Source organism: Brachyhypopomus gauderio, chromosome 10 (assembly GCF_052324685.1).
Source record: "Brachyhypopomus gauderio isolate BG-103 chromosome 10, BGAUD_0.2, whole genome shotgun sequence".
Classification (NCBI taxonomy): domain Eukaryota; kingdom Metazoa; phylum Chordata; class Actinopteri; order Gymnotiformes; family Hypopomidae; genus Brachyhypopomus; species Brachyhypopomus gauderio.
In genome coordinates, this window is record NC_135220.1 from 2,259,114 (window position 1) to 2,283,834 (window position 24,721).

General features: G+C 41.6%; 3 protein-coding genes and 1 non-coding gene across 4 annotated transcripts; 3 read left to right on the forward strand and 1 right to left on the reverse strand.

Moving 5' to 3' along the window:
• The first annotated feature begins 445 nt into the window (after positions 1-445).
• Positions 446-8,564, forward strand: sh3bgrl2 (SH3 domain binding glutamate-rich protein like 2). The gene is made up of 4 exons (XM_077018625.1): positions 446-683; positions 4,479-4,664; positions 6,182-6,262; positions 6,664-8,564. The coding sequence occupies exons 1-4, from the start codon at positions 639-641 to the stop codon at positions 6,685-6,687; spliced, it is 336 nt and encodes a 111-aa protein (XP_076874740.1). The 5' UTR covers positions 446-638; the 3' UTR covers positions 6,688-8,564.
• Positions 8,565-9,596: 1,032 nt separating this feature from the next.
• LOC143525101 (SH3 domain-binding glutamic acid-rich-like protein 3) lies at positions 9,597-12,204 on the reverse strand. Its single transcript, XM_077018627.1, has 3 exons — positions 12,045-12,204; positions 11,339-11,506; positions 9,597-10,322 (listed from the first exon to the last, which is right to left on the reverse strand). The coding sequence occupies exons 1-3, from the start codon at positions 12,087-12,089 to the stop codon at positions 10,260-10,262; spliced, it is 276 nt and encodes a 91-aa protein (XP_076874742.1). The 5' UTR covers positions 12,090-12,204; the 3' UTR covers positions 9,597-10,259.
• A 3,291-nt stretch (positions 12,205-15,495) lies between these two features.
• On the forward strand, positions 15,496-20,614 carry rps12 (ribosomal protein S12). Its single transcript, XM_077018626.1, has 6 exons — positions 15,496-15,584; positions 15,709-15,755; positions 16,038-16,154; positions 16,348-16,450; positions 19,899-20,000; positions 20,525-20,614. Exons 2-6 carry the CDS (start codon positions 15,742-15,744, stop codon positions 20,585-20,587), a joined length of 399 nt encoding a protein of 132 aa, XP_076874741.1. The 5' UTR covers positions 15,496-15,584; positions 15,709-15,741; the 3' UTR covers positions 20,588-20,614.
• LOC143526273 (small nucleolar RNA SNORD100) lies at positions 16,196-16,280 on the forward strand. Its single transcript, XR_013133851.1, has one exon. It is a non-coding gene; the product is annotated as a small nucleolar RNA SNORD100 (small nucleolar RNA).
• Positions 20,615-24,721: the final 4,107 nt, after the last annotated feature.

The following is a 24,721-nucleotide window of genomic DNA, read 5'->3' on the forward strand; positions in this document are numbered from 1 at the left end:
TTGTTGTTGATGATGATGATGATGATGATGATGATGATGATGATGTCATTATCATCATCATCATCATCATCATCAGAGGTCCACTAGGTTAGCTAATTGTTTATTAGCTAATTGTTTTCAGATCCATAGTAATAATAATATTAATAATAATAATACATTTTATTTATATTGCCCTTTACATCGCAGGATCTCAAAGGGCTACAGGTTAAAAAGGGGAGAAACAAATATGTCATTTGTAATAAAAATAAGTAGTTTAAAACATTTATGAGTTAAAAATAAATTAATAAATAAATGTCACAGAATTAGGCTGTAGCCTACGCTATGCTTTATAACACATATTAAAAAGTGAACCTGTGAAAGTCAACGTCTTCTTTTAATGTAAACTACACTTCCCAGCATTCATTTCTCATTTGTTTCGACCCATGGGACAGGCGATGTGAGTTCCCTGCGTGCCTGTTGGGGGAGTCAAGTGCACATATGCCTTGACTCCGTTATTGCGATATAAATACCGGGGGGCGCGTTCATTTAATTTAATGGCACACTCTTTTCCGCCACGTAAAGACGACAACACCGTTACTCATCCGTCCGCTGGGTGAGGGAGAGGTATAGTGAATCTGAGCAGTGAAGCGAGGGTTAGGATGGTGGTCAGAGTCTATATCGCTTCATCGTCAGGGTCTCTCGCGGTGAGTAAGGGGAGTTCTTATTTTCAGTACAGATTTTTGAAGTTGCCCTCATTCAAATGTCATACGCTAACAGTGTTCAAGTTCACCCTTATGTCATCACTGTAAAGTTGCGTTTGGAGAAATTGTATCATATGTGTATTTATTTATAGTGTTGTATTAAGTGTACCCTAGTGTTGTGTGTGTGTGTGTGTGTGTGTGTGTGTGTGTGTGTGTGTGTGTGTGTGTGTGTGTGTGTGTTGTGAAACACCTGCAGACTCTTTTCATGATCCGCTATCCCTCACTCATGTGTATGACCTTTTCCCTTGTATGGTGCATTTCATTATGTACTCTTACATGTAATCTCGCTCAGTTTGTGTGAAAATCAGATTAAAAAGCAGCTGTGATTTTATGTCTTTATTTTGCTGTGTATGTTACAGTAAACAATGTAACAGTGACCGTGAGCAAAGTGCATGTTTACTGTGCACACTGGTGCACACTGAGCCCTAGCCTATTTAAAGGCATACATCCCAATACATATGTTTCCAAATAATCTATTCCATTTAGCCCTGGTTATCAAGACAAAAGTGCAGGACCGTCTTCTCTCTGACAAACTACAGAGTTATATTTTAGTCCTTTAATGGAGTTTTTCACAGACATTGATTTTTAGACCCTCTCAAGAATGGAGTAAACATCTCTGACATCAGGGTGCTGTCCAGTGCATGGTCTTTGACATCAGACACAGTCAAGGTTTTGTGAGTTGGTGCATCCAGCAGTGGCTCAAATGAGTGATGATTTCCTCCATGATTCCATATATCTACAGAAGTTGTTTAGCCAAATAGCTATCTTTAGACTAACGCACAAATTTGTCTCTTTCCTTCTCTCTCTATTTTTTCTCTCTCTCACACACACAAATACAATTACATGAAGATGGACAAGCTGGTTCTTAACGAGAAGTAATTAACTGTAGTTCCTCTCCCACACATCATGCCATGACACTCACCGATTTAATTTAATTTAAGGACTGTAAAACAGACCTCTGTTCGTGTGCGTGCGCGGCTCTGCGGCTTTGTGGGCCAAGTGTTGGGTGTGTCTTTATGCTTGATGTGCGTACAGGGGATATCCAGAGAAATGGGTGTGAATAAGAATATTGTTGAGAAGAGACAGCTGCTTCTTCACTGGCTGTAGGGTGTGGAGCAAGAGAGAGAAAGAGAGAGAGAAAGAGAGAGAGAGAGAGAGATACCTAGCTAATGAAGCAGGCTAAGATCATTTGAGCAAGTTAATCCTGTCTGCCTACCTGCTCACTGTGCAACGTAGAAACATTCATATGCATTTCCCTCACCTTCTGTGGATGATCAATGACTCACCCAGCACCTGTCACACACTGGCTTGGACCTGTGTGGTGAGTCCCAGTGGTTTGACACAGGCTTGAATTGCCTTCATTGTATTTACTTGTACACTGTTTTGACTCTCTGGAACATATTTTCCAACCTGACAAAATGTCTCTTTAATTTTCTGCTTATATTGATGTAAACAAAACCGATATCTTTATTGATATCCAGTCCTCTGTTAAATGTTGTCATTGTGCATCATGTGCACATTTTATCATGTGCTATTCAGGGTGTTTGAGAAGAAAAAAAGCCAACTTATTTTCAGCTGCATTTTGTAGATGTAACTATAGCAGTGTGTGTGTGCATGGATATGTGTGTTTGTCATTAGTTATTGTTCTGCCCTCTGTCCATTAACATAGTACATTCGTGTAGACAGAATGCCTAAATTAACTTTTAATGTTAACTACTCCAACTCATGTCAAAAGACACACACACACACACACACACACACACACACACACACACACACACACACACACACACACACACACACACACACACATGCTTCATACTGTTTCCCCAGCCAGCACAACCAAAAATGTGTGTGTGTGTGTGTGTGTGTGTGTCCTTGTCACACACTTGGTTCAGCTTAAACAGTTCTGCTGGTAGTGCCCAGCAACACAGACTGCACTGTCAGCAAACACACAACACAAACACACACAGATAGAGAGTAAGTGAGTGAAAGAGAGAGAGAGAGAGCGAGAGTCAGTCAGTCCTCTACTCCCAATGTCCTGACTATGTAGGATAAAACCAATTAAAAGGAAAAGGTTGACCTTTAAAAACCTGTATATATATATATATATATATTTATATATATATATATATATATATATATATATATATATATATATATATATATATATATATATATATATATATATATATATATATATATAAACCTTTATATATCACATTTAGATCATATATATATATATATATATATATATATATATATATATATATATATATATATATATATATATATATATATATATATATATCATATATATATATGATCTGTTATAAGTTATTGATTCTTAATATTTGGTGAAGTACGAATGTGACCTTGTTTATTGACAATAACTTTAACAAAACACTTTCCATTTAACAGATGTTCTTATCTATAGCACCCTCTCAATCATGTTACAGAGGTGAGTGTAGTGTTAGGAGTCTTTCCAAAGGTTCTCATTGATATAGCATAGGTCACTCCCCCAGACACACAACCCCAGTGCCCCACTAGGGAGGCAGCATTATCACTCCACTATACCAAGCACTACTTTCTCTCTGTCCATTCACGAGCATGTTTATTAATGTTTTTGGGATACATAGATCATGACACAGCGTCTTGGGGGAGTGATGTCAGTTCTACTCTAAAATAGTATTTCAAATTTTAATTCACGGGCTTGATTTCTTCTCTGGCTTTGTCACTGAGCTGAGTTTTAGATTGCAGCCACACCATGCATGCTCTGCTCTTCATTGATCTCCTAATGATTCGACTGAGAGACTTTTGGTTCTCTCCATGGTGATGTTGTTTGCAACACCAGCCTTGCTCAGAGGTTTTTACCTGGAGGACTTGAGAATGCTTTTTTCTAGATGTTATCCAGATGCCGTATGGGATCTTTGATGCTTGTTTGAGAATCCTATGTGGATGTGTGTGGAACCATTGTCATTTCTATTTGCCCAGTGGTTTTTCCTCTTTGATTGTTTGTGTTTGTTTATTTATTTTTCCATTTGCTTTTGGTTTGATCTATTGTAAAGTAACCTTAGCTTAACAATAGCTACAACCTCTATCTAAGGTTATATTTTAGAACTCCATACCTACATCCATCATTCAAAATGATGTACAAATTAATTTTGGGAACTGTACTGTAAGGTAAAGAACTCTTTGCTGAAAGTTGCTTTACAAAGTAAAAGACTAAAACAAAATGTTGGTTACTAATGTTATGGTTGGGTTATGGATTAGGCTTGAAAATTGTTATGACAAATAGTTTCAGTCCTGACAAGGTATAAAAAATGTAAACAGTAATTCAGCAATAATATTGCTTTCACAGTTGTTCAAGTACCCAGCCTCAGATGTTTGGAGATTAGTTTCTCTTACTGAAACCAACACCAATTCCTGTTTTAATCTGGTTTATATGGCTTGTGTGAGTGTGTGTGTGTGTGTGTGTGTGTGTGTGTGTGTGTGTAAGCCACTGAGTGAAGAAGGACAGTGTCTGTATGTTTAGCTGTGTCTAGTCAAGCTGTAACTTGTCTATTTTTCCTTAGTTATGCCCCTGCTGGGGATCAATATCCTCTTCCTTGCTAATGACATCCTGCTAATCACAATTCCGTCTCCCACACCGCCATAAGCCATCTGTATACACACACATGCACACCGCCAATGTAATGTGTTATTGCTAAACCTGTACAATTTGTTGTTATTCCACAGGTTAAAAAGCATCAGCACTCAGTTGTGGGCTTCCTGGAGGCAAACCGCATCAGTTTTGAGGAGGTAGACATCACCATGCAGGAGGAACAGAGGCTCTGGTTGTACCAGAACATTCCAGAAGAGAAACGTCCAAGGCAGGGCAAGCCGCTCCCTCCGCAGATATTCAATGGAAGCTTCTACTGTGGGGTAGGTGGGCAAGAGATCTCAAAGACTCGTCGGTAAACCTGATCACAAACGCATCACGAAACTCTGCCCTTTAGTTAACGCAGGGTGAGTTGCACTAAGGATTCATATGTATGAGTAATCCTAAGGATACTGTCCTGCTTTTAATGTCTGTTATTCTATGTACATAAGTATGAAGTTCACCGTTCCCTTCCTTCAAATTTCACCTAAACCAATTCATTAGCAGTTCTTAATGGACAATGGTGTGATTGTTGAAGATATGTTGTAATATGTAGCAAAACCTCTATTGTCCATTAATGATAACTGTGTCCGTGTGACAGTTTCTTTAGTAGGAGAGAAAACGTCTTTCCACTGGAGACTTAATGAATATCAGTATATGTAAGCAAGATCACGTAATGAGTTTTGCATGCATCGGTAACTTGGAGATGGATTTCTTGAGAGTCTTGATTTCAGCAAACACAGGCTATATACTTCCTTTCTTATCCTGAACCAATGATGTTCAAGCTTGGACCTACAGGCATTTGTTTACAGCCTAGCTCTGGGTTTCCATTCCCTTTTTTAACCAATGACTGCATGGAGTGGTATTTGTCTTGCTCCCTTGCTGCCAGTCATGTGACCTTACATGGTGTTTTCTTGCAGCACTGGTGAAATTTTCCAACCTGGTTTTTCCAGCTGTTTCCATTAGTTTTTGAGAGATGGATAAACACACACACACACACACACACACACACACATACACACACACACAAGGTCTAGTTGTGGCTGCTGCTGAATTTAGTATATAATAAAAAGACTATGTTGGGTATTTGTGAGTGACTAATAAACAGTTGTGTGTGTTTGTAGATGACGCATATGGCAGCAACCACACTCACCCATAGAACATGTGCACTGACCACAACAGCAAAGGGTCTCCTGACATGGCAGTCCTCTCTCTCTTACATGTCCCCCTTTTTCAGGGGGGACAGTGTCCATCACACAAACCTCTCCTTCAGGGGGGACAGTATCCATCACACAAACCTCTCCTTCAGGGGGGACAGTATCCATCACACTACCCTTGCCTTCAGGGGGGACAGTATCTAGTACTGTGGGTGTGTGTGTGAGTGTGCGTTTGAAACGCAAGTGTGAGTGTGTGTTCCAAACGCATGTTTGATAGTCGGTGTGGTGGTAGTGTGTTTGTTAATGCCCTTTACATTGAATACCTTGTTCCATAATCTTAACATTATCTGGCTTGTCAAATTCTTGCTCAATAACTCTTGACCAATCAAGACAATTCTCACTGTTTGCCCAGTGCCAGCAGGCCAATCAGGAAAGACCTCACTAATTTTTCTGTGCCAGTAGGCCAATCAACAAAGGCCTCACTGATTGCTCTGTACCAACAGGCCAATCAAGACATGTCTGTTTGCCCAGTGCCAGTAGGCTAAATGAGACATGCTTCACTGATTGCCCAGTGTAACAGGTGTTTTCTTTAAAACACCAATTCATACACTGTAGCTTATGGATGTTTTGTTTTGCTCCTTCAGGATTATGAGGACTTCTTCCAGGCTAAAGAAACAAACACTGTGTTTTCATTTCTTCGCCTCAACTCCCAACCCTCAGTGAAGGTACAGAAACCCACACCCCACCCTACCTACCCACCTTGATTTTGCATTACAATGAAATAATGAAGCACAAGTTAAAGGTAAATCTAATAAACGCCACATTCCCACCTGTGGTTTGAAACTGGACAACTGTGTTCTTTCAGAGTGAATGTTATCATCATACGCTTACAAATATTCTGAATTCATGCTTGAACCTTGGCTTGAGAATGATCTGGTTACTTCTCTGCAGGAAAATGTATATATGTAACACAACAGACCAGTGTTAATTATTCACTCTGAAATCGTAAATCTGATATATCATCAGATAGAGATTCCCAAATGGGTCATGGGTCGTGTGAGACATATTTTAGAATGTGGTTGAGGTGGAGGAGGTTCTGAACTGAGTTTACCTCTATCTTCTGCAGGCTTCTGAACCGTCGACTGTGTAAAGTGCTCCGTCTGGACCCGAGCACTGTGCCAATCACAACAGTTTTCCTGATGTATCACCCGAGAGCACTAAGAAATTTTGCCAAACACCTTAAAAAGATGCTGTCTACCAGGAGAGACCTAGCTAAGAGATTACTGCCACACACACACACACACACACACACACACACACACACAGAGTAGGTTAACAAAACACTACCTGTCCTGATGAGACCTGTTGAGGTTTCTCACTGTTATTGTCGTTGTTTATATTTATTACTGCTGCATGGCATCAGTCCAATCGCAATCACTTGGATGTAGACTGTTTTAATGTATGTATAACTATCTGTGTATAACTGGTGTATGACAATCACCATATCTGAATGGAAATTGGTGCATGACAATCAATGTGTGCATACCATACAGAGTTAGTACTGTGTGTAGGTTTTTGTATCGTCTGTCATTCTTTGGTGGAGTAGACATCAGACCTAGACATTACTGGGTAGGTTCAGCATAGCACAGCTGTGTGTGTGTTTGTGTGAAAGAGAGTTATTATGCAGTATGGAAAAACATTTCACTGTAGCAAATGGGGAAATACCTTTGGCTCCTGGTGTGCTGCTGTTCTTTAAAAAGCTTTGATGTGTGAAGGGTTGCGGGTCAGAGGTCCACGGCATGATCCTGTACAGGAAACACAATCCATGGACCTCACCACCACCTTTTCCACTGTTCCCCCCCCTGTGGGAGGGAGTGGGGGAACTACTCTAGTCTTTACCCTAAACCAACAAACATATTTTAGTCTTTACCCTATCCTAACGTATTTAGTCTTTACCATATACTAACACATGTATTTTATTCTTAACCCTATACTAATACATGTATTTTAGTATTTATCCTATACTAACAAACATATTCTAGTCTTTACCCTATACTAACAAATGTATTTTTGTTTTTACCTGATCCTAATAAACATATTTTAGTCTATACCCAACTCTAACAAATCAGACTCAGCTCACTAAGGCCTTGATAAGCTGAGTAGCGTGAGATGGGTTGGCTAAAACGCTTAATAATGTCTACAGAACTAGGTGAGAAATACTATAACACAATTACCTGTTTGTACTTTGTCGTACCATAGTGTTTAAAAGAAAGTTTTTATTCTATTGACAGAAACTTTATGTAGCTTACCTAAGAACACACTGCCTTCTCTGCTCCAAGTTTGTCTATAGTTTGTCTACATTTATATATAGAATTCTCTCTGTGAACAGTCCTGATGTCTTTTTGTAAACACTATCTCATACACCCTCCATTTGAGCTTGGTTTTATGTTAATGCTAGCGGTAATGCTAGCTCAAGTTAGTGCTAGCTGTAATGCTAGCTCGTGTTAACGCTAGGTGAGGAAGGACAGCCTGAGTGCAGCACCACTGCCTCGTACTCACACTCTCAGGTGACTGTTAGCATGCTCCACTGTGTACACTGTGACGTGGACAATGGTGAGAATTATGTTTATGTACAGCAGTGTATATGATAATGTGAAGAATTTAAACTGCTTTATGTTTGTGTGAAATTACTAACACTACACTACTCACACACACACACACACACACACACACACACACGTTTCCCTGTTGTCTTTGTCAGTCACCCTCTTTACGCTGCCTCTGTGTTTCATTAAATGATTTCACATGAGATCTGCATTGACATTTACAAATAACGTACCTGCAACCCACCCTGAGCACACAACTCCGTTCTTCACACTGCTGACTTGATATTCTCCTTCTTATGCACTTACATACACACCAAAACAACTGAACCGCCCCTCTTTTGATAAAGCAGATATTGTCAGCTCAACCCTGTAAATTTTTCATTCTATATAAGACTAATAAAAGTGAATGTGTTATAATTTACCCTTTGACTAATTTTTGCCTGATGGGTAGGATTAGTGTGTGTGTAATGAGTGGTGTTGAGTACTACACCCCCCATGTGAGAGAATTTGGGTTCCCTCACTTCAGGTTGAACAGGACGCTGAGCAAGACCCTTCCTGATACCGTCAATCCCGACACAGCAAGCACGTTTGTTTCCATGGACCAGCATAAATCATGTGAACTTTGTCTACACTCTTTATGGTTTAGATACACACAACTGATGACTGGGCATAAGTGTGGAGCATGAGTCATTTATACCACACTCCTGTATACCAGAACACTCCTGTATACAACACTCCTGTATACCAGAACACTCCTGTATACCACACTCCTGTATACCAGAACACTCCTGTATACCACACTCCTGTATACCAGAACACTCCTGTATACCAGAACACTCCTGTATACCACACTCCTGTATACCACACTCCTGTATACCAGAACACTCCTGTATACCACACTCCTGTATACCAGAACACTCCTGTATACCAGAACACTCCTGTATACCAGAACACTCCTGTATACCACACTCCTGTATACCAGAACACTCCTGTATACCACACTCCTGTATACCAGAACACTCCTGTATACCACACTCCTGTATACCAGAACACTCCTGTTTACCACACTCCTGTATACCAGAACACTCCTGTATGGCTTGCTCATTAGGGATCTGGACCCATACGATTGTAAAGCTGCTTTGTGACAACGTGTGTTGTGAAAAGCACTATATAAATAAATTTGACTTTGACTATACCAGAACACTCCTGTATACCACACTCCTGTATACCAGAACACTCCTGTATACCAGAACACTGTTGTGTGCTGCCATCAAGAGAATGGCAGAGTTCGGTGATTGTGAAGTAGTCTCGTCAGGCACTGTGAAAACTTGTCTTCTATTCTAACCTAAACCAAACACAATTTGCGTGTGTGGTAGGTGCATTACAGGTGACACAAAACTGTAGTGGACCAGTGGAGTACACCACCTTCTAGTATACCAAAGACTCATGGAAATGTGATTGAAGTGAGATTTATTGAATCCAAACAATGACACAGCTAAATTCCATGTGAAATCCTGTTAGGCACAGAGGTCATCAGTGTGACGTTTAACAGCAGAGACTTGCTAGGACTACATCTGTGCAAGAGTTGGAGGAAGCTGCTTCCTAATGAAAATCTTAAGAAAAAAACATAATTGTGTGTTCTCCTGACAACAGAATTTTCTAAGTAAATTAAAAATTTGACAGAATCCACAATGACATTTTGAAATTTGAAAATTACATTTGGCTTGTTCAAGAACTTGAAGAAACTTGAAGAAAGTAACAAAAACACTTGTGTAGGTCCAAACACCAACCATACCAAGATCATTCCATAAACACCACACTGCCAAGGAATACAAGCACTGCTATTAACACAACTATTCTACAACTCAATTTATAATCATATTCTATATATGAGAAATGACATTCAAATTGAATTTGAGAGAAAGTGGGAGTTACTGAGATTGCAGTGAAGTGTACAAGGTCTCAGAAGAAGCAGGTCATTTTGGACAAAGGTCCTTCATCAGTTGTGCAAGCAAAGTGCATGTGTGTGTGTATATATTACATTTTTCTTTTTTCAGGTGGCAGCTTTGAGGGGGGGGGGGTTTGTCTGTTGCATAAAGTGAATCCTCCTTCAGCTCTAGATTTTGAAGAATGCCTCTGCTTTGTTATCTTCCACTGCATCAAAGAATGCTTGAAAATCCTGCAATTTCACAGACAGAGAAGATACACTGTCAGAGAGGTTTTGGGGGCTATTCCACTGAGGACCCAGAGTCTGCAGAGGTTTGTAGAGAACCACCTCTTGTGCTAATAACCACACATCTGTAACCAAACTTGAGATTTTCTGAAAGTTTGGCCCATAAATGTGTACACACTAGGCCCCCAATTGCATAGTCCATCTTTTATTGCTTAAACACTGGACCTGCAAACAACAACCCTACCTACAATCTTTTAATAGCTTGCTAGGTGATAAGTAAAGCTAATTTGGCATTTCATCTAACATATACTAACAATTTACATATTCAAGAATCCTACCCAGGTCATCTTAAATCAGCTTACACATTGGAGAACAAGGACTGGAACCACACACTCAATAAAGATAATACACCTAATTAGCTCCCAGAATACAGATCACATGGAACAAATCTCTCTGCAATGGGGAACAATTCTCATTCAATTTTGGACAGAGAGATGATACCATTCCTGATCTGAATGGACGTTGGTCTGTGAGGCAAAGACATAAATGTCATGCCAGACTGCAGGCATGGTTCACTGCACTCTGACCACTAGTAATGTCTTTAAGGCTGTGTGTATGTAGTCTAGTGTTAACTCTCAGGGCAAATTTATAGGCCACATTAAACTTCAATATCATTTGGTGATTCACTATTATACATTTTTCATTATAATTTCATTTTAATTTAGGTTTTAGACTAATTGTGTAGAGTTTTTTTCATTCAACTTTCAGCAAATGAAAAGTTTTCATTGTGTATTTGATGGGTGGCTGAATCAGTTTTTGTTTCATGCTTGATAAAAGGGATGCTCATCTTAAGTAATGGCTACACAATGAAGTGAACGCACTCCCTCTGCACTGTAGAAGGGCCCAGGCCACCCCTAGCCCTGGATCCATAGCCCTGGAACACTAGCCCTTGATCCTTACTCTGGCACCCTAGCCCTTTGAACCCTACCCCGGCCCCCTTGTGCGAGCGCAGGAACACTCACCCCACAGTACTTGTCCCCGTTGAAGATCTGAGGGGGCAGAGCAGTGGAGCTGCCCACCTTTCTCCTCATCTCCTCCTTCATGGAAGGGCTCTGTGTGATGTCTATGGCACGATATATGATTTTCTTTGAATCGAGGAACTGGAAGATAGAGTTCTGTTGCTGCTTAAGCTGAGAAAAAAATCATATACAAAATACTCATTTCACCCAACTTTCAATTTACAAGAGTCTAGGTAACAATATGGGGCTTTCCAGAAAAACAGGAAACTCTTACATACCACAGTTTGTGTGATATTTGCAAAACAGTTTTAAAGTAAAAGGTACACATACAAGTCCACTGATTCCATTTTTTGCCTATCTTTTTGTTTAGGACAATTCCAAACCTATAAACTCTGTCCCGAACAGATGACACAGACTGCAACAGACAAGACTACACAAACAAGATCTTAAAGGGATCTTAATAAATATTATAGTATAGTAATAGTATAATGTAGTAAGAAAATAATGTTTTGGGGTTATGGAAATAATAATTAGAAATTAAATCATAATAAGAATTTAAATCATAAAGTGACTGAAAGGAACCGTATCTACTTTCATAGAAACAAACTAGTACACCTAGTCCCAATATATATTAAAATACATGAGATTCAATAACGTGAGTCCATAGGGTGTGGATAAAAATTGAGGAGTAAATACATTCATACTGTACCTCTCTAGAGCCACCGGCACTGCTAAAGTAGATTATAATGGACATTTCTGCAGCTGGAAGAACTGAGTTGGTAGACTCAGAGCAGGCGACCGTAGCAGTAGGCTGCAGTTGAGTTAGTGTAGGTGGGCGTGGGGAATGTACCTGAACACACTACTGCAGGACCAGGTAGGCAAGTTTTGACATGGCTCACTTCAAAGCCACACCTCGTGTGTCTACACAGAAATAAACACATACAAACTCAGACGCGTGCACACACCTCTCATAACCTCTTCTGTTAACGTGTCTGTGCTTGACTGAAGAGCCGTGTAGTGTAACAAGCACAGATGTGATCTGCGCACTTGTAGTGTCTTATAGCTATTACTTAAAAGTAAAAAAAAAAAACAAAAAAACTTTAAATTACTTTGAATTATTATTTCGTATCTTCTATTTTAATGTGATCTCGTTGTTGTATATACTCTATATTTCTTATTTTAACAAGAATAACATGGTTAGTAATACCAGACACTGCATTCAGGCTAGGTTACTATTTTCATTTAATTTTTAATTCATTATTATGTATGTCATATTTATACCTTTTTATTCCAACGTTGCATAGAAAAAAATGTAATCGAGGTCGCCACCTAGTGGTGGAAATAAATTATTTAAAAGTTTAAATAACAATTGTCCACTGTAACCATAAATATATGGCAGATGCTATTTGCACCCGGGTATATGCAGCAGTATGTGTTATTTGCACCCGAGTATATGCAGCAGTGTGTGCTATTTGCACCCGGGTGTACATAGCAGTGTGTGCTATTTGCACCCGGGTATATGCAGCAGTGTGTGCTATTTGCACCCGGGTGTACATAGCAGTGTGTGCTATTTGCACCCGGGTATATGCAGCAGTGTGTGCTATTTGCACCCGGCTATACGTAGCAGTGTGTACTATTTGCACCCAACATTTTGATTTATCAAAGATTAGTACTATTCTTTTGTGTTCCATTTTACTTACAAATTATTTTACAAGAAGTGAAGATACTTTTATTTGGGGTTATGGGGTAGACCTGTTTGAATTTTGTTTTTCACTTGTGAGTCTTTTTCTTTACCATGCTTAGAATTTAAATAGCAATTTAATTATCCTAAGTCGCTTACCGTTAATGGCAGTAATCACATGGTAAATACTACATGTAATATACACTGCCAGTGATAAATAATGTTAAAACAAAATGTAACACAAGTTAATATCTGTCTGTAGCACCCTGATATGTACACCACATTGTATGTGTCACGTTATGGTCCCCGACCCCTCCCTTTGGGCGTGTGTTTACGTCGTCTGCGTCAGTGGATCTCCGTGGGTGCGGTTGCGTCCTGTGATAATTCGTTTTACCTGTGGCTCCTCTCGTCACCATGTGGGGTTTATGTAGTTTGTCTATTTAATGTGCGTTCGCGCAGTGTCTTGTGCTCGTCGTTGTTTGAGTCTACGTGTCTCTATATGAGTGTTAAATGTGCACTGTCTGCGCTATATGTGTAAAGACAAATAAAGTAACGTCTGTAGTGAACAGGATTCTGTGTCTCGTCCTTCACCCAGTCGCCAGCGTTACAGTATGATGTATACAAATATTCTTCCTGCCAGTACATTATCAGCCTCTTTAATTTTATTTAATTTCACAGAATGCAGAAGACAGATTTGACTTTTTAATTCATTTTTTCTGGATGGTTTGTACATTTTTTAAAGAAATAAATTGGGGGTTTTATTATTTACATCATGTTTAAATAAATTTTAATTTTGTGCATTGGATGGTAGCCCTCTTCACTCCATAATCTCAGTGCTCTCTGGAATTCCTCACAACTGTCGAAGGAGTATCCTTCACAAATGTTCTTTAGCTTTTCTTCCTTCTTGGGAGAAAACACAAATATTAGCTTATATAAAATAGTCATTACATTATAAGTCTGGCATATTGACTCTGTCATGCAAAAACCTTAATTCAAAAGGACTGTACATCTTTTGTTATACACATTCATGTCCTTTGTGTGTACTGAAACAACACAAAAATAGAGAACAAAAAGACAAAATTATATAATTTTACACAAAACTCAAAAAATAGACTGGACAAAATTGTTTTTGTAAGATAGCAATGCGACTGTCACGTAGGGCTACACCCCCCTCTCTGTCACTTCGGGTTCCTGTCCTTGTGTCTGTGTTGTTCCCTGCATGTCTGTCTCCATGGTTTCCCCTCGTCTGACACGCCCGTGTCATCAGTGTCTTCACCTGTGTGTCTAGTTTAGTTCTGTGTATTTATAGTCCCAGTGTTTCACTTATCGGTTATTGTTTGTTTTGTTCTATTTGGTTAGTTTGTGCTCTTGTTATTCATGCTCTTTGGTCGTGTTGTGCTCTTGTTATTCATGCTCTTTGGTCGTGTTGTGCTCTTGTTATTCATGCTCTTTGGTCGTGTTGTGCTCTTGTTATTCATGCTCTTTGGTCGTGTTGTGCTCTTGTTATTCATGCTCTTTGTTCAGTGTTCTACGCTTCCTGGTCTGTGAGTTCTACTCATTTCGTTGCTCAGTCGTCTGTGTTTTCTGTAGCCTGATTTTCTAGTTTGTATGCGTTTACCCCGTGTTTGGTTTAAAGTGTTCGTTCGGTGTCTTAGTTTAATTCTTAGTATCGTCATGCCTGTTTATTTGTCAAACCTGGATGGCTCGCCCGTTATGACCCCTGCCTGTTTGAACGACTTTGATCATGATCATTCCTCTTAATAAATCTCGCTCTCCTCAGCGTTTGTGTCTGCCTCCAAGCTCTGTAGCGCCAGTTAGTGTTGCCACCTGTCCCGGTTTTCACGTCGCTGTCCCGGTTTGTCCCGGTTTTCCTTCTTTTTAATATTCGGTCCCGGCAAAAAATAAAAATCATTTAATGTCCCGGTTTTCACTAGGTTAGTTCAAACGACTATTTAGACTGTTTCTGCACACTTGAAATCTGTCTTTTTTTCTCGCTGTGTCCATTTTACACCCCCCACCCGGTAACACTTTACGTTCGCCACTATTATGCTCCTATTAGCTCAAAAATATATCAGTGTTCGTTGGATAATAATTCTCACACTATTTCTTAAATATATATCTTAAAATGTAAAGTTAAATTGAGTGATGGACCTTTTATACATAACTATTAACCAAATTCTGCATACCGTTTCCTACTGTCTCCGTTTCGGTTCCTTTGAATTTGCGCCTTTTCGCTCCCGCGCATTCATTGGTAGACATGCGCAGATGGGTTCGCTTTTTTTTTTTTTTTTTAATTAAGGGGTGAAAATAGCCTCGCTGTGTGGCAAATGCTACTTGTACCCGGGTGCAAATAGACACTCCGTAAATATATTTAGGTAAAATCCAATGTAACATTTCCTCGAGAGGAAATCACTGAAAGCGCATAAATATATATATAAAACTGCACTTCAAACGCGAGTAGTGGATTGTCAGGCAATCACCATGGACACCTTCCGGTCCTTTCGCCTTTTAAAGCAATGTTGTCGCGTGTATGACGTCCTCTTTACCCGCTGTCAGAGGGAGGATTGTGTGGGTTCCTTCATATTCTAAGACAATCTACACTAAATATCAAACATCCTCCACTAAAATGAGCCCGAAACGCAACGGACGCAATAAATATTAACGTGCAACTGTTTTTGTGTGCCCATTTCAGACGTTTGAGTCCAGCATCCATCGCTAATCTACAATGGCCGAGGAAGGGTGAGTGTGGCTCCTGCTAGCGCGACTTTAAGCGCTTTTATAGCGGGGAACGGGGCTGCCTGCGTCCGGTGACCTACACGGGGTGGTGGGGGTCGTGTGGTGTGTTTGTCGTGTTGCCTCGGCTGCGGTGATGAGTCCACATCTTTAGTCGGATACCCCTTCACTCCCTCCATGAGTGAGACGCGCGACCTGAGAGGCCGACGGCACCGACCGGGTGAACACGTGTGACCCGGCCGGGTGTGTGGCGTTAAAACCGAGATCTCTCTCGTCCCGCTGTCCCAGCATTGCTGCCGGAGGGGTGATGGATGTCAACACTGCCCTGCCCGAAGTGCTGAAGACCGCACTCATCCACGACGGGCTGGCCCGCGGCATCCGCGAAGCCGCCAAGGCTCTGGATAAGTAAAGACACTCTCTCCTCTCTCTCTCCTCGTTTAATATTGTGTATCTGGGATGATAACTTGGCTCCCTCTTCTGAAGCCTGTGTGGATATTCGCCATTCGTTACCCAATTTCTATCTGAGATACTCCATGGGGACCAGGGTAGCTTGAGTGGGTTGGTTGGGCTGGTGTTTCACGGGTCTCGTCTGTCTCAGGCGCCAGGCTCATCTGTGCGTTCTTGCCGCCAACTGCGACGAGCCCATGTACGTCAAGCTGGTGGAGGCCCTCTGTGCTGAGCATCAGATCAACCTCATCAAGGTACCGGCGGCTGGATGTTGATCGACTATGTACACCCGCTTACATTTTGCCATCAGACTGTACAATTCCTCTCTGGTGGCAGTGTTAATTTTGACAGCAATTTTAAAGTCTTGGTCTCTTGACTAATGCCATTTAATTTTAGTCATTGGAGTTGTTTTAGTCTAGTTTTAGTCAATTATATTATTAGAATTATTATCATTAGAATTTAATTGACTAAAATATAAATGGTGTAATAGTCATTATACACTTGCATAAAATGAAACATTTACTAACCAGTTACAGAATATTCTTGTTTAAATGCAATATACACAAACGGATTTCCAAACAACTTTATTTACCTGAACTTGTGCTTATTGAGCATAACAATAACAAACCATTGATGGCCAGTAGGCCCGCTCTACCTGGAAAAACATGGAGTTTATGAACAATGCATATTGCAGTCAATATAAAACTGGGTCCTGTAAAAACGGCAATGCCATAGCCTGCAGATGTTTTATTTGTCGTATTTTTCCCCAACATAATCGTCCCACGTGGTTTACACACCATCTTGTTTTTTTTAAAGGAGAAATGTCCATATATCGCTGCTCATCTTTCTCCCTGCTGACATTGTCGAGTTAACTTGGAGTGACTGACCACAGTTCACAGGCTAGTATGTTCTTCCCGGGTTCTGTGCGATGTGAAGACGTTAGTACTGATTGGACGGTTACTCGGTTTGTCCCACGCCTCTCCGTGTACACTAAAGTAGTTACGGTTGGATCTCTTAACTTATCCCTACCTTTCACTAAACTAAGCATTGTTTATATCCACTTATATAGTTTATCGTTTCGTTTTAGTCATGAAAAAAAGGTTCGTTGACGAGAATTATGACAAATTATCAAAGGAGGGATAACGGTAATGGAAGAGTAATGACCAACCACTTAATACAACCTGGACCGGACCAACACAACTGGACAGTGCAATAATGTGATAATGTGCAATAACTTTTAATCACTTGCACTCGTAGATAAATATTTTCGGTTTATATACATGCCCTATTCCTATTTATTCTTTATATTACTATTTTATTATCATCCGCATGTTGTATTATAATGAAGTTGCTGCTGGGTCAATAATTTCCCTGAACGAAACCTGGTTGTGATGCCCATCTCGATGTGGCTCCTGAGGGTTTCTGTGGCGATGGCTTTGCTCCACCTACTGGGCACAGTGAGGATAACTTCCTTTGTTATCCAAATTTTGCTGAGACACTAGCCCATGTGTTATAGAACCATGTGCTAAAGAACCATGGGCAAGATTGACACTGTAGCTGGCTGAATGTCCAGAGATGCCCTAGCAGTAAGTAATTAGGTGTACCTTGTGTCAATTGCTACAGCACATGGTAACCACAGACTATTTTGCAGTCTTTGTGCTGTCCGTCTGGGCTTGTGGAAGTTGGAGGGAATTAAAGGAAGAGCAGGAGTTCGGGGGTGCCCAGGTATGGTACTGCACAGCTGCCTACTGGGCTCGGATGTCGGATACTCTGTTTTGGTTCTCGTGATCAGATGTGAGGTCGGTGTAGGAGTAGGGCTGTCGCGGTGTAAGAATTTCCACTGCGGTAAATTAACAGGGCTCCACACCGCGATATGCGGTATTATCGCCATTTTTGTTGTTTTCACAAACATATCCTGATTTAAGTGCTATTATAAACACGTTTTTATTGCAGTTATTAAGAATATTATATTTTTATAACAAAGCCGACACAGTTGTAGGACAAATTAAACAGTCCTTATTGTTAAATGCAGAGCACGTAAGGCTAATGACGCGCAATAAGAACACTCCTTTACTCTTTCATGGAAACAAAGTCCAGCTTATAGCCTACGATTGATCTGCGCTGTGCAAAGAAGGCAAAAAAACTTGAGCACATGAGATCAGAATTCGTTTAAAAAAAAGAAGGAAAACGAAACCCTTCCTTTAGTAATAAAGTCTAGGTTTAGTCCGGCGTTATCATGTCCTTGTTACGTGCTAGGAAAACCAACATGTTCACCTTATGTGGTTTCAGAGAGGATCTAAGTGGGGTAACAATGTTTCCGGCAGCACTAAAAACTCTCTCTGGTGGTGTGCTCGTTGCACAAATACACATGTACTTGCAGGACACTTTAGAAAGCAGAGGAAATCTAACCTGGTTGTCGCGCCACCAGGCGATGGGATCTGCGTTAGGGCTCGTGCAGGTAGCTCGAGCTCGGCATGTGCGCGAGCTCTCTTAGGGCGTACTCACACTAGGCTCTGTGATCCGGGCACGGTTGCCTGCCGAAGCACGGTTCGTTTGGCTAGTGTGAGCGCTCCAACCGGGCCCGGATCAGTTAACCGTGCTCGGGCCCGCTTTGAAGAGGTGGGCCAGGGCACGATTCATGTGGACTCGGGCACGGTTCGCTTCTAGTGTGAGCGCTATCCGTGCCTGGGCCCGCTTGGTGCCTCGTCTAATTGGTTCATTTCGCTGGAACTCAAACATGACATCAGTGATGTGACGCTCACGTTAAACAGTCATAGCGGCAAAGCGATTAGCAGACAATCGTTGTGTTAAATTATCGATAAATCTGTGCTTGCACCGTGTTTCTGCACTCCCAAAACGACTCCAAAAATACAATAAAAAGAGAATCGTGAACTCTATAGTGTTGTGCGAGCGCGCTTTTTTTTCCAAATAAAGCGGCGTTGTGATGACGTAAGCGTGCTCGGGCCGGGTTGCTGAAGCGAGTGTGAGTGCAGGCCAGAGGGGGAGTGGGGAGGGGGGATAACCGGGCCCCAGCACGGAACCAGCAAACCGTGCCTAGTGTGAGTACGCCCTTAGTTTCCCCGTTTCACAGCAACCTTTCGCGCACAGATTTTGCATATTGCCTCGTCTAAATTGTCCGGCTCTATCTTTTCATTCGGTTGAAAGCTGAAATGCTCCCAAACTGGCGAAGTCACATTTGGTTTTGCGACCAGAGTAGCCGCAATTGTTTCCATAAAAAGGCCACTCAGAAGCAACGGATACGAACGTTTTTAAATAGTAATTAACATCCACCGCACACGCAGCGAAGTGGCTTACGTGTAAAACAAGAAGAACCTTGTGGAAAAAAAGAAAACACGAACATCGTGGTGTGACGGTTGCTTGGAATTCCCTGCGGTTGGCAGGTGAATATCGCGGTATTACAATATTGCGGTTATTGCGACAGCCCTATGTAGGAGCAACACCTGCAGGGCAGCCTGCTCTTCATCAGGCATGGACGGATGTACATATTGCTCATGTGTTCACAACAGTTGTGGATGCTGTGATTTAGAGTGCTGGTTACCTTTACGTTCATCTTGGTTTTTAAACTGGCAGCCTCTCTGCCTAACTGGACTTACCCCCAAAATAAAGACTCGGCTGTTCGCTGTAGTAGGCGATAAAGCAGCGCTGTCCTCATGTTGCCGTCTTCTCTCCTCACCTTTCCAGGTAGATGACAATAAGAAGCTCGGTGAGTGGGTGGGTCTGTGCAAGATCGACAGGGAGGGCAAACCCCGCAAGGTGGTCGGCTGCAGCTGCGTGGTTGTGAAGGTAAGACCTTTTGCCCCTTTGTTCCAGATATGGCGAGACTGTCCTGATATGGCTCCTGAGACCACAGGACCCTCCAGTAACGCCACGAAGGTGGCAGAGTTGGTTTTGAACGGGGCCATCGTAGTTGGGTGAGGGCTGCATGTATGTAACTATGGTAACTGCTGCCAGGTCAGGTCCAGGCACTGGCTTTCTGTGCCACGTGCCTGTTTGTTTTCATTCTGGCGAGAGAGAGAACCTGGATACAAGCCTCGGGATTAAACATAATCTCTGAGGTCCCTAGAAAGGTGACAGATGTGCATATGCACTTTATTCTTAAAGCGTGGGTCCTGGGTGTGGGGTGTGGAGAATGTTGGAGGAGACGACATGGGGGGGGGGGGTTTCTGGAAGGACGTCGAGTGCTGGGATATGAAGTGGACGGTGTCTTTTGTATGGGAGTTCCTCAGTCACCCGAGTGTGGGGTTTCCATACCTCAAACCTGTTGGGCATGAAAGGTTGACCCATGTTGCGTACTTTTCTTCCTGCAGGACTACGGCAAGGAGTCTCAGGCGAAGGATGTCATCGAGGAGTACTTCAAGTCAAAGAAATAATGGGCTGAAATAAACGTTTTGAAAAGATTTGTTCTAACGTCTCTCAATGTGTTAACTCTGTTGAAAAACTCAAGAATTCAGCTGCTTAGCTGGCAGTGCTGTGTAAACCCAGGTTGGTTAGTTATTCTGCGCTTGCTTAATACTCAGGATTTAAATTTCTGTATAATACTTTCCTCCACTCTTTGATCGTTCCTTCCTTCTTGGGTGAGATGGTTGATATACCTAAATTCAGCTCTTCGTATTACCCGACAATCCTAGTTAAAGTACCAGATGAAATGCTGGTGTCTGAACTGATGAGGTTGTTTTCAGTAACTGAGTTCATAAGTTCATTTGTCAGGCTATTGGAGTAGAAATGTTTGCTGAAAAGTATAGAATTGCATAGAAATGGAAGAGCGAAACTGATGTGGGAGCTATATAATATGTTATATACACAACACCTATAGGAGCTGTTTTCTCTGTTCTAAATCCATATGTGCTAAAGCTGGGCGTACACTGTACGATATTTTAAATCGTGTACTCGGCTCCAGCTCAAACTACGACTAAATCGCAGGGTTTAAAAGTTCACAGCTCACGTATACGACCCGACGCTCTCATGCGACCTGACTGCTCACACTATACGTCCTTACACCACATATCGGACTCTTGTATCCGGAACTGCATCATAAAAACGGGAGAGACGCTCATCTGAAATGTCCACAAAAAAACGCGCTGCCTTGGCAATTTGTGCCATTTCTGTGTCTAGAAACACCTAAAAAAAGGCGACGTGCATGAACAAAAAAATGGCTGGGCAGATGCGGGTTTTCACCTCATTCACTGAAAAAGTACCATTAACTTGTTTTATGATGTATATTTGCAACTAGCAATTATTGCTTGCTAATCAAACAATATTTCAATGATTTCATCAAAAAAGAAATTCACTCGCACATGCGCGCGCGTGCACACAGGATTTTACGTCCTCTTCTGCCGTTCGCGCATGCGCAGTGAGGTTGCGGAGAGTCGGCGCGTGGAGCTGCTTCAACAGTGCGATACTCTCACGAGGAGCGATTTGAATTTCAAACATGTTTGATATTCTTGCGACGCTGCGATTTCTGATCGGGAGTTGGTCGTGAGGTGTGAATCGCTCCTCGTTTACCTGTGTAAACTATACGATGCACGACACGCGATTGAGCCGAAACTCGGCCCGATCGCAAAAATAGTCGCACGAGTGAAAAATCGGCTGAAAATGGGCAAAAAATCGCACAGTGTACACTGTACGATATTTTAAATCGTGTACTCAGCTCCAGCTCAAACTGTACGACTAAATCGCAGGGTTTAGAAGTTCACAGCTCACGATTCATACTCACACTATACGTTCATGCGATCTCACGAGGAGCGATTTGAATTTCAAACATGTTTGATATTCTTGCGACGCTGCGATTTCTGATCGGGAGTTGGTCGTGAGGTGTGAATCGCTCATCGTTTACCTGTGTAAACTATACGATGCACGACACGCGATTGAGCCGAAACTCGGCCCGATCGCAAAAATAGTCGCACGAGTGAAAAATCGGCTGAAAATGAGCCAAAGATCGCACAGTGTACGCCCAGCTTAAGATGGAAGGGGTTCACATTCACATACAGCTAAAACATCCTATTTCTGGATAGGCTATCTACAAGATTTTGGAGTGGGGAATTTTGCTCTTTTATTAAGAGTTTGACTAAGTGACTGATTTTGTATGAGAGGCCCTGGCTCATGACCAGTCTAAAAAGTTCATCCTGAGGGTGTTTGATGGGTTTGAGGTCAGAGCTCTTTATGGGCCAGTCAAGAGCTCAAATATGCCTTTCTGGACCTTGCAACAGAAAAGGCTCTGACTGTTCCCACAAAGCCAAAGGTCTGGGTACGCTGAAGCATTAAGATTTTTCTTCACTGGAGCTAAATGTCATAGGCCAGACTCTAGCTATGGGGTTGTTTTTCCCCAGAGTTTTGTGATTAATCGATTAATTTGAATTTACATTTAAGGACGATGTGTTTTTATGAAAATCAAATTTTTTAGTTTTAGTAGTTCAGAGTGAGCTTAGTCCTCACACACAACATGACCGCGGAGGTTGTGCCCAAGAAAGGAGCAACTAGCTCCGTGATCTGGAGTTTGTTCGGTTTTGCGGCGTCAGACGTGGACCAAACAAGTCCTCGCTGTAAGGTGTGTTTGAAACCGATAGCTTCTAAAGGTAGCAGCACGACAAACTTATTTCGACACCTTAAACAGAAGCATGCAGCGGAGTGGGAGAAGTGCTGCACTAGCACACCATCCAAAATAAAACGACCGTCCCTGACACGTTTTCCAACTGTGTACCATATGATAAGAATGGGGCACGGTGGAAGGCTATCGCAATGTTTACTGCACATGGTACCCATACATACGGTGAAGTCAGGTTTCATGAACATGTTGAAAGTTATAGACCAAAAGTATGTGCTACCAAGCCGCAAATACTTCTCTGAAGTTGCCTTACCAAAACTGTACAACACACGCCAAAAAATCAGTAGAGCTGGAAAAGGACGTGTCGTATTATTCCCACCACTGACCTGTGGACCAGTCGAACACTGCAGCCCTACATGAGTTTAACGGTACATTTTATTAACGACACCTGGGCACTGCGAAGTAGCCTACCTGCCTCCAAACGGCGTACTTTCCCGAGGATCACAAGGGCGAAGTAATCGCACAAGGGATAAAAGAAACTGAACTCTTGGAAACTAGCCGAGGATCGACTGAGCTGTATGACAACAGACAGCGGCACCAATATGATCAAAGCTCTGAAAGACGAGTGGCCTAGTCTCCAGTGCTTTGGACACAGGTAAGAGTCTAGCATTCAAGTAATGCATGTCACAATTAATTTGATCAACTTACACACACACACACATACACACCGTATTTCTGGACTATAGAGCGCATCTCAATATAAGTTTAAAATAAATGCCGTTATAAGCCGCACCGGGTTAAAAGCCGCATATATCTACTGACCTGAATACATTTAACTGAACGGATCAGTTTCTGAACGGTGCCTGTAGCATTTCACGTGCGACAGATTTGACTTTCAGCCGGTGTTTCCATCACTCAGCGTTTCATATGTTAAACCATTCCTCCATTTATTTAAAACCAGTTTGCTCCTAGCACGAGATGAAGACTCTGACCTCGCCAAAACAATAAAAGGGACAATAATGAGTTACCTTGCTGACAAATACAGTGACCCTGTGCAGGATGAACTGCGGGACATGTCCTCACTGATGGACCCAAGGTTCCACACAAGCTACATTGATCCAGACAAGGTTGTCAAAAAAAGAGCTGTTACTGAGATCCTGTCTGCTGACATGAGTGCACCACAGCCTGATCCATCTGTTCTGGGGTACCAAGGAGAACCACAACCTCCACCCAAGAAGAAAATGACATTAGTGTACCGGTTGCCTCTTCGCCTCAGACAGAGGTAGAGAAGATAGAAACTGAGCTGGCCACCTACCTCTTGAGCCCAGAGGTAGATCCTGACACTGATCCACTTGAATGGTGGAAGCGCCATGAACCAAACTTCCCAAAGATGGGACATCTGGCAAAGAAATACCTCTGGATCCAGGCTACAAGTGCCCCCTCAGAGGGGGTCTTCAGTGTGGGGGGGGGGTTGCGTTGTTACATGTCACTGTGCAAGCCTCAAGCCAGAGGTAGTGGACAGACTCATCTTCCTGGCTAATAAATGTTTAAAAACACTGAAAAAGCAGGTTCTGTATGCACTATAGTTTATGATTTGTTTGTGTATTGAGGGGAAAAGATTCTCATTTTTGTATAACACTGGCACTTACTTAAAAGCTTTGTTTTGCAAGTCATGCCCAATGGGGAAAAGTATTTACTTAATAGCATATTAAATTGTATTTGTTTTCCATTTTGTCAGTTTTATCAAAAAGGGCACAATTTTATTTATTTTCCATTTATTTTTTGAGGGTGTGTATTTATTTATATTTTTAAGTTTGTTGGTGCATTGTGTCAGTGCTTAAATTATGTTGGAGAAAGCTTTCTAAAAGTTACTGGATGTTCACACTGTTTTTTACTTGTTTCCGTTTGCACTTTAACCCCAAAGGGGAAATTTAAGTGAAAACAAAACGAATAAAAACTTCCT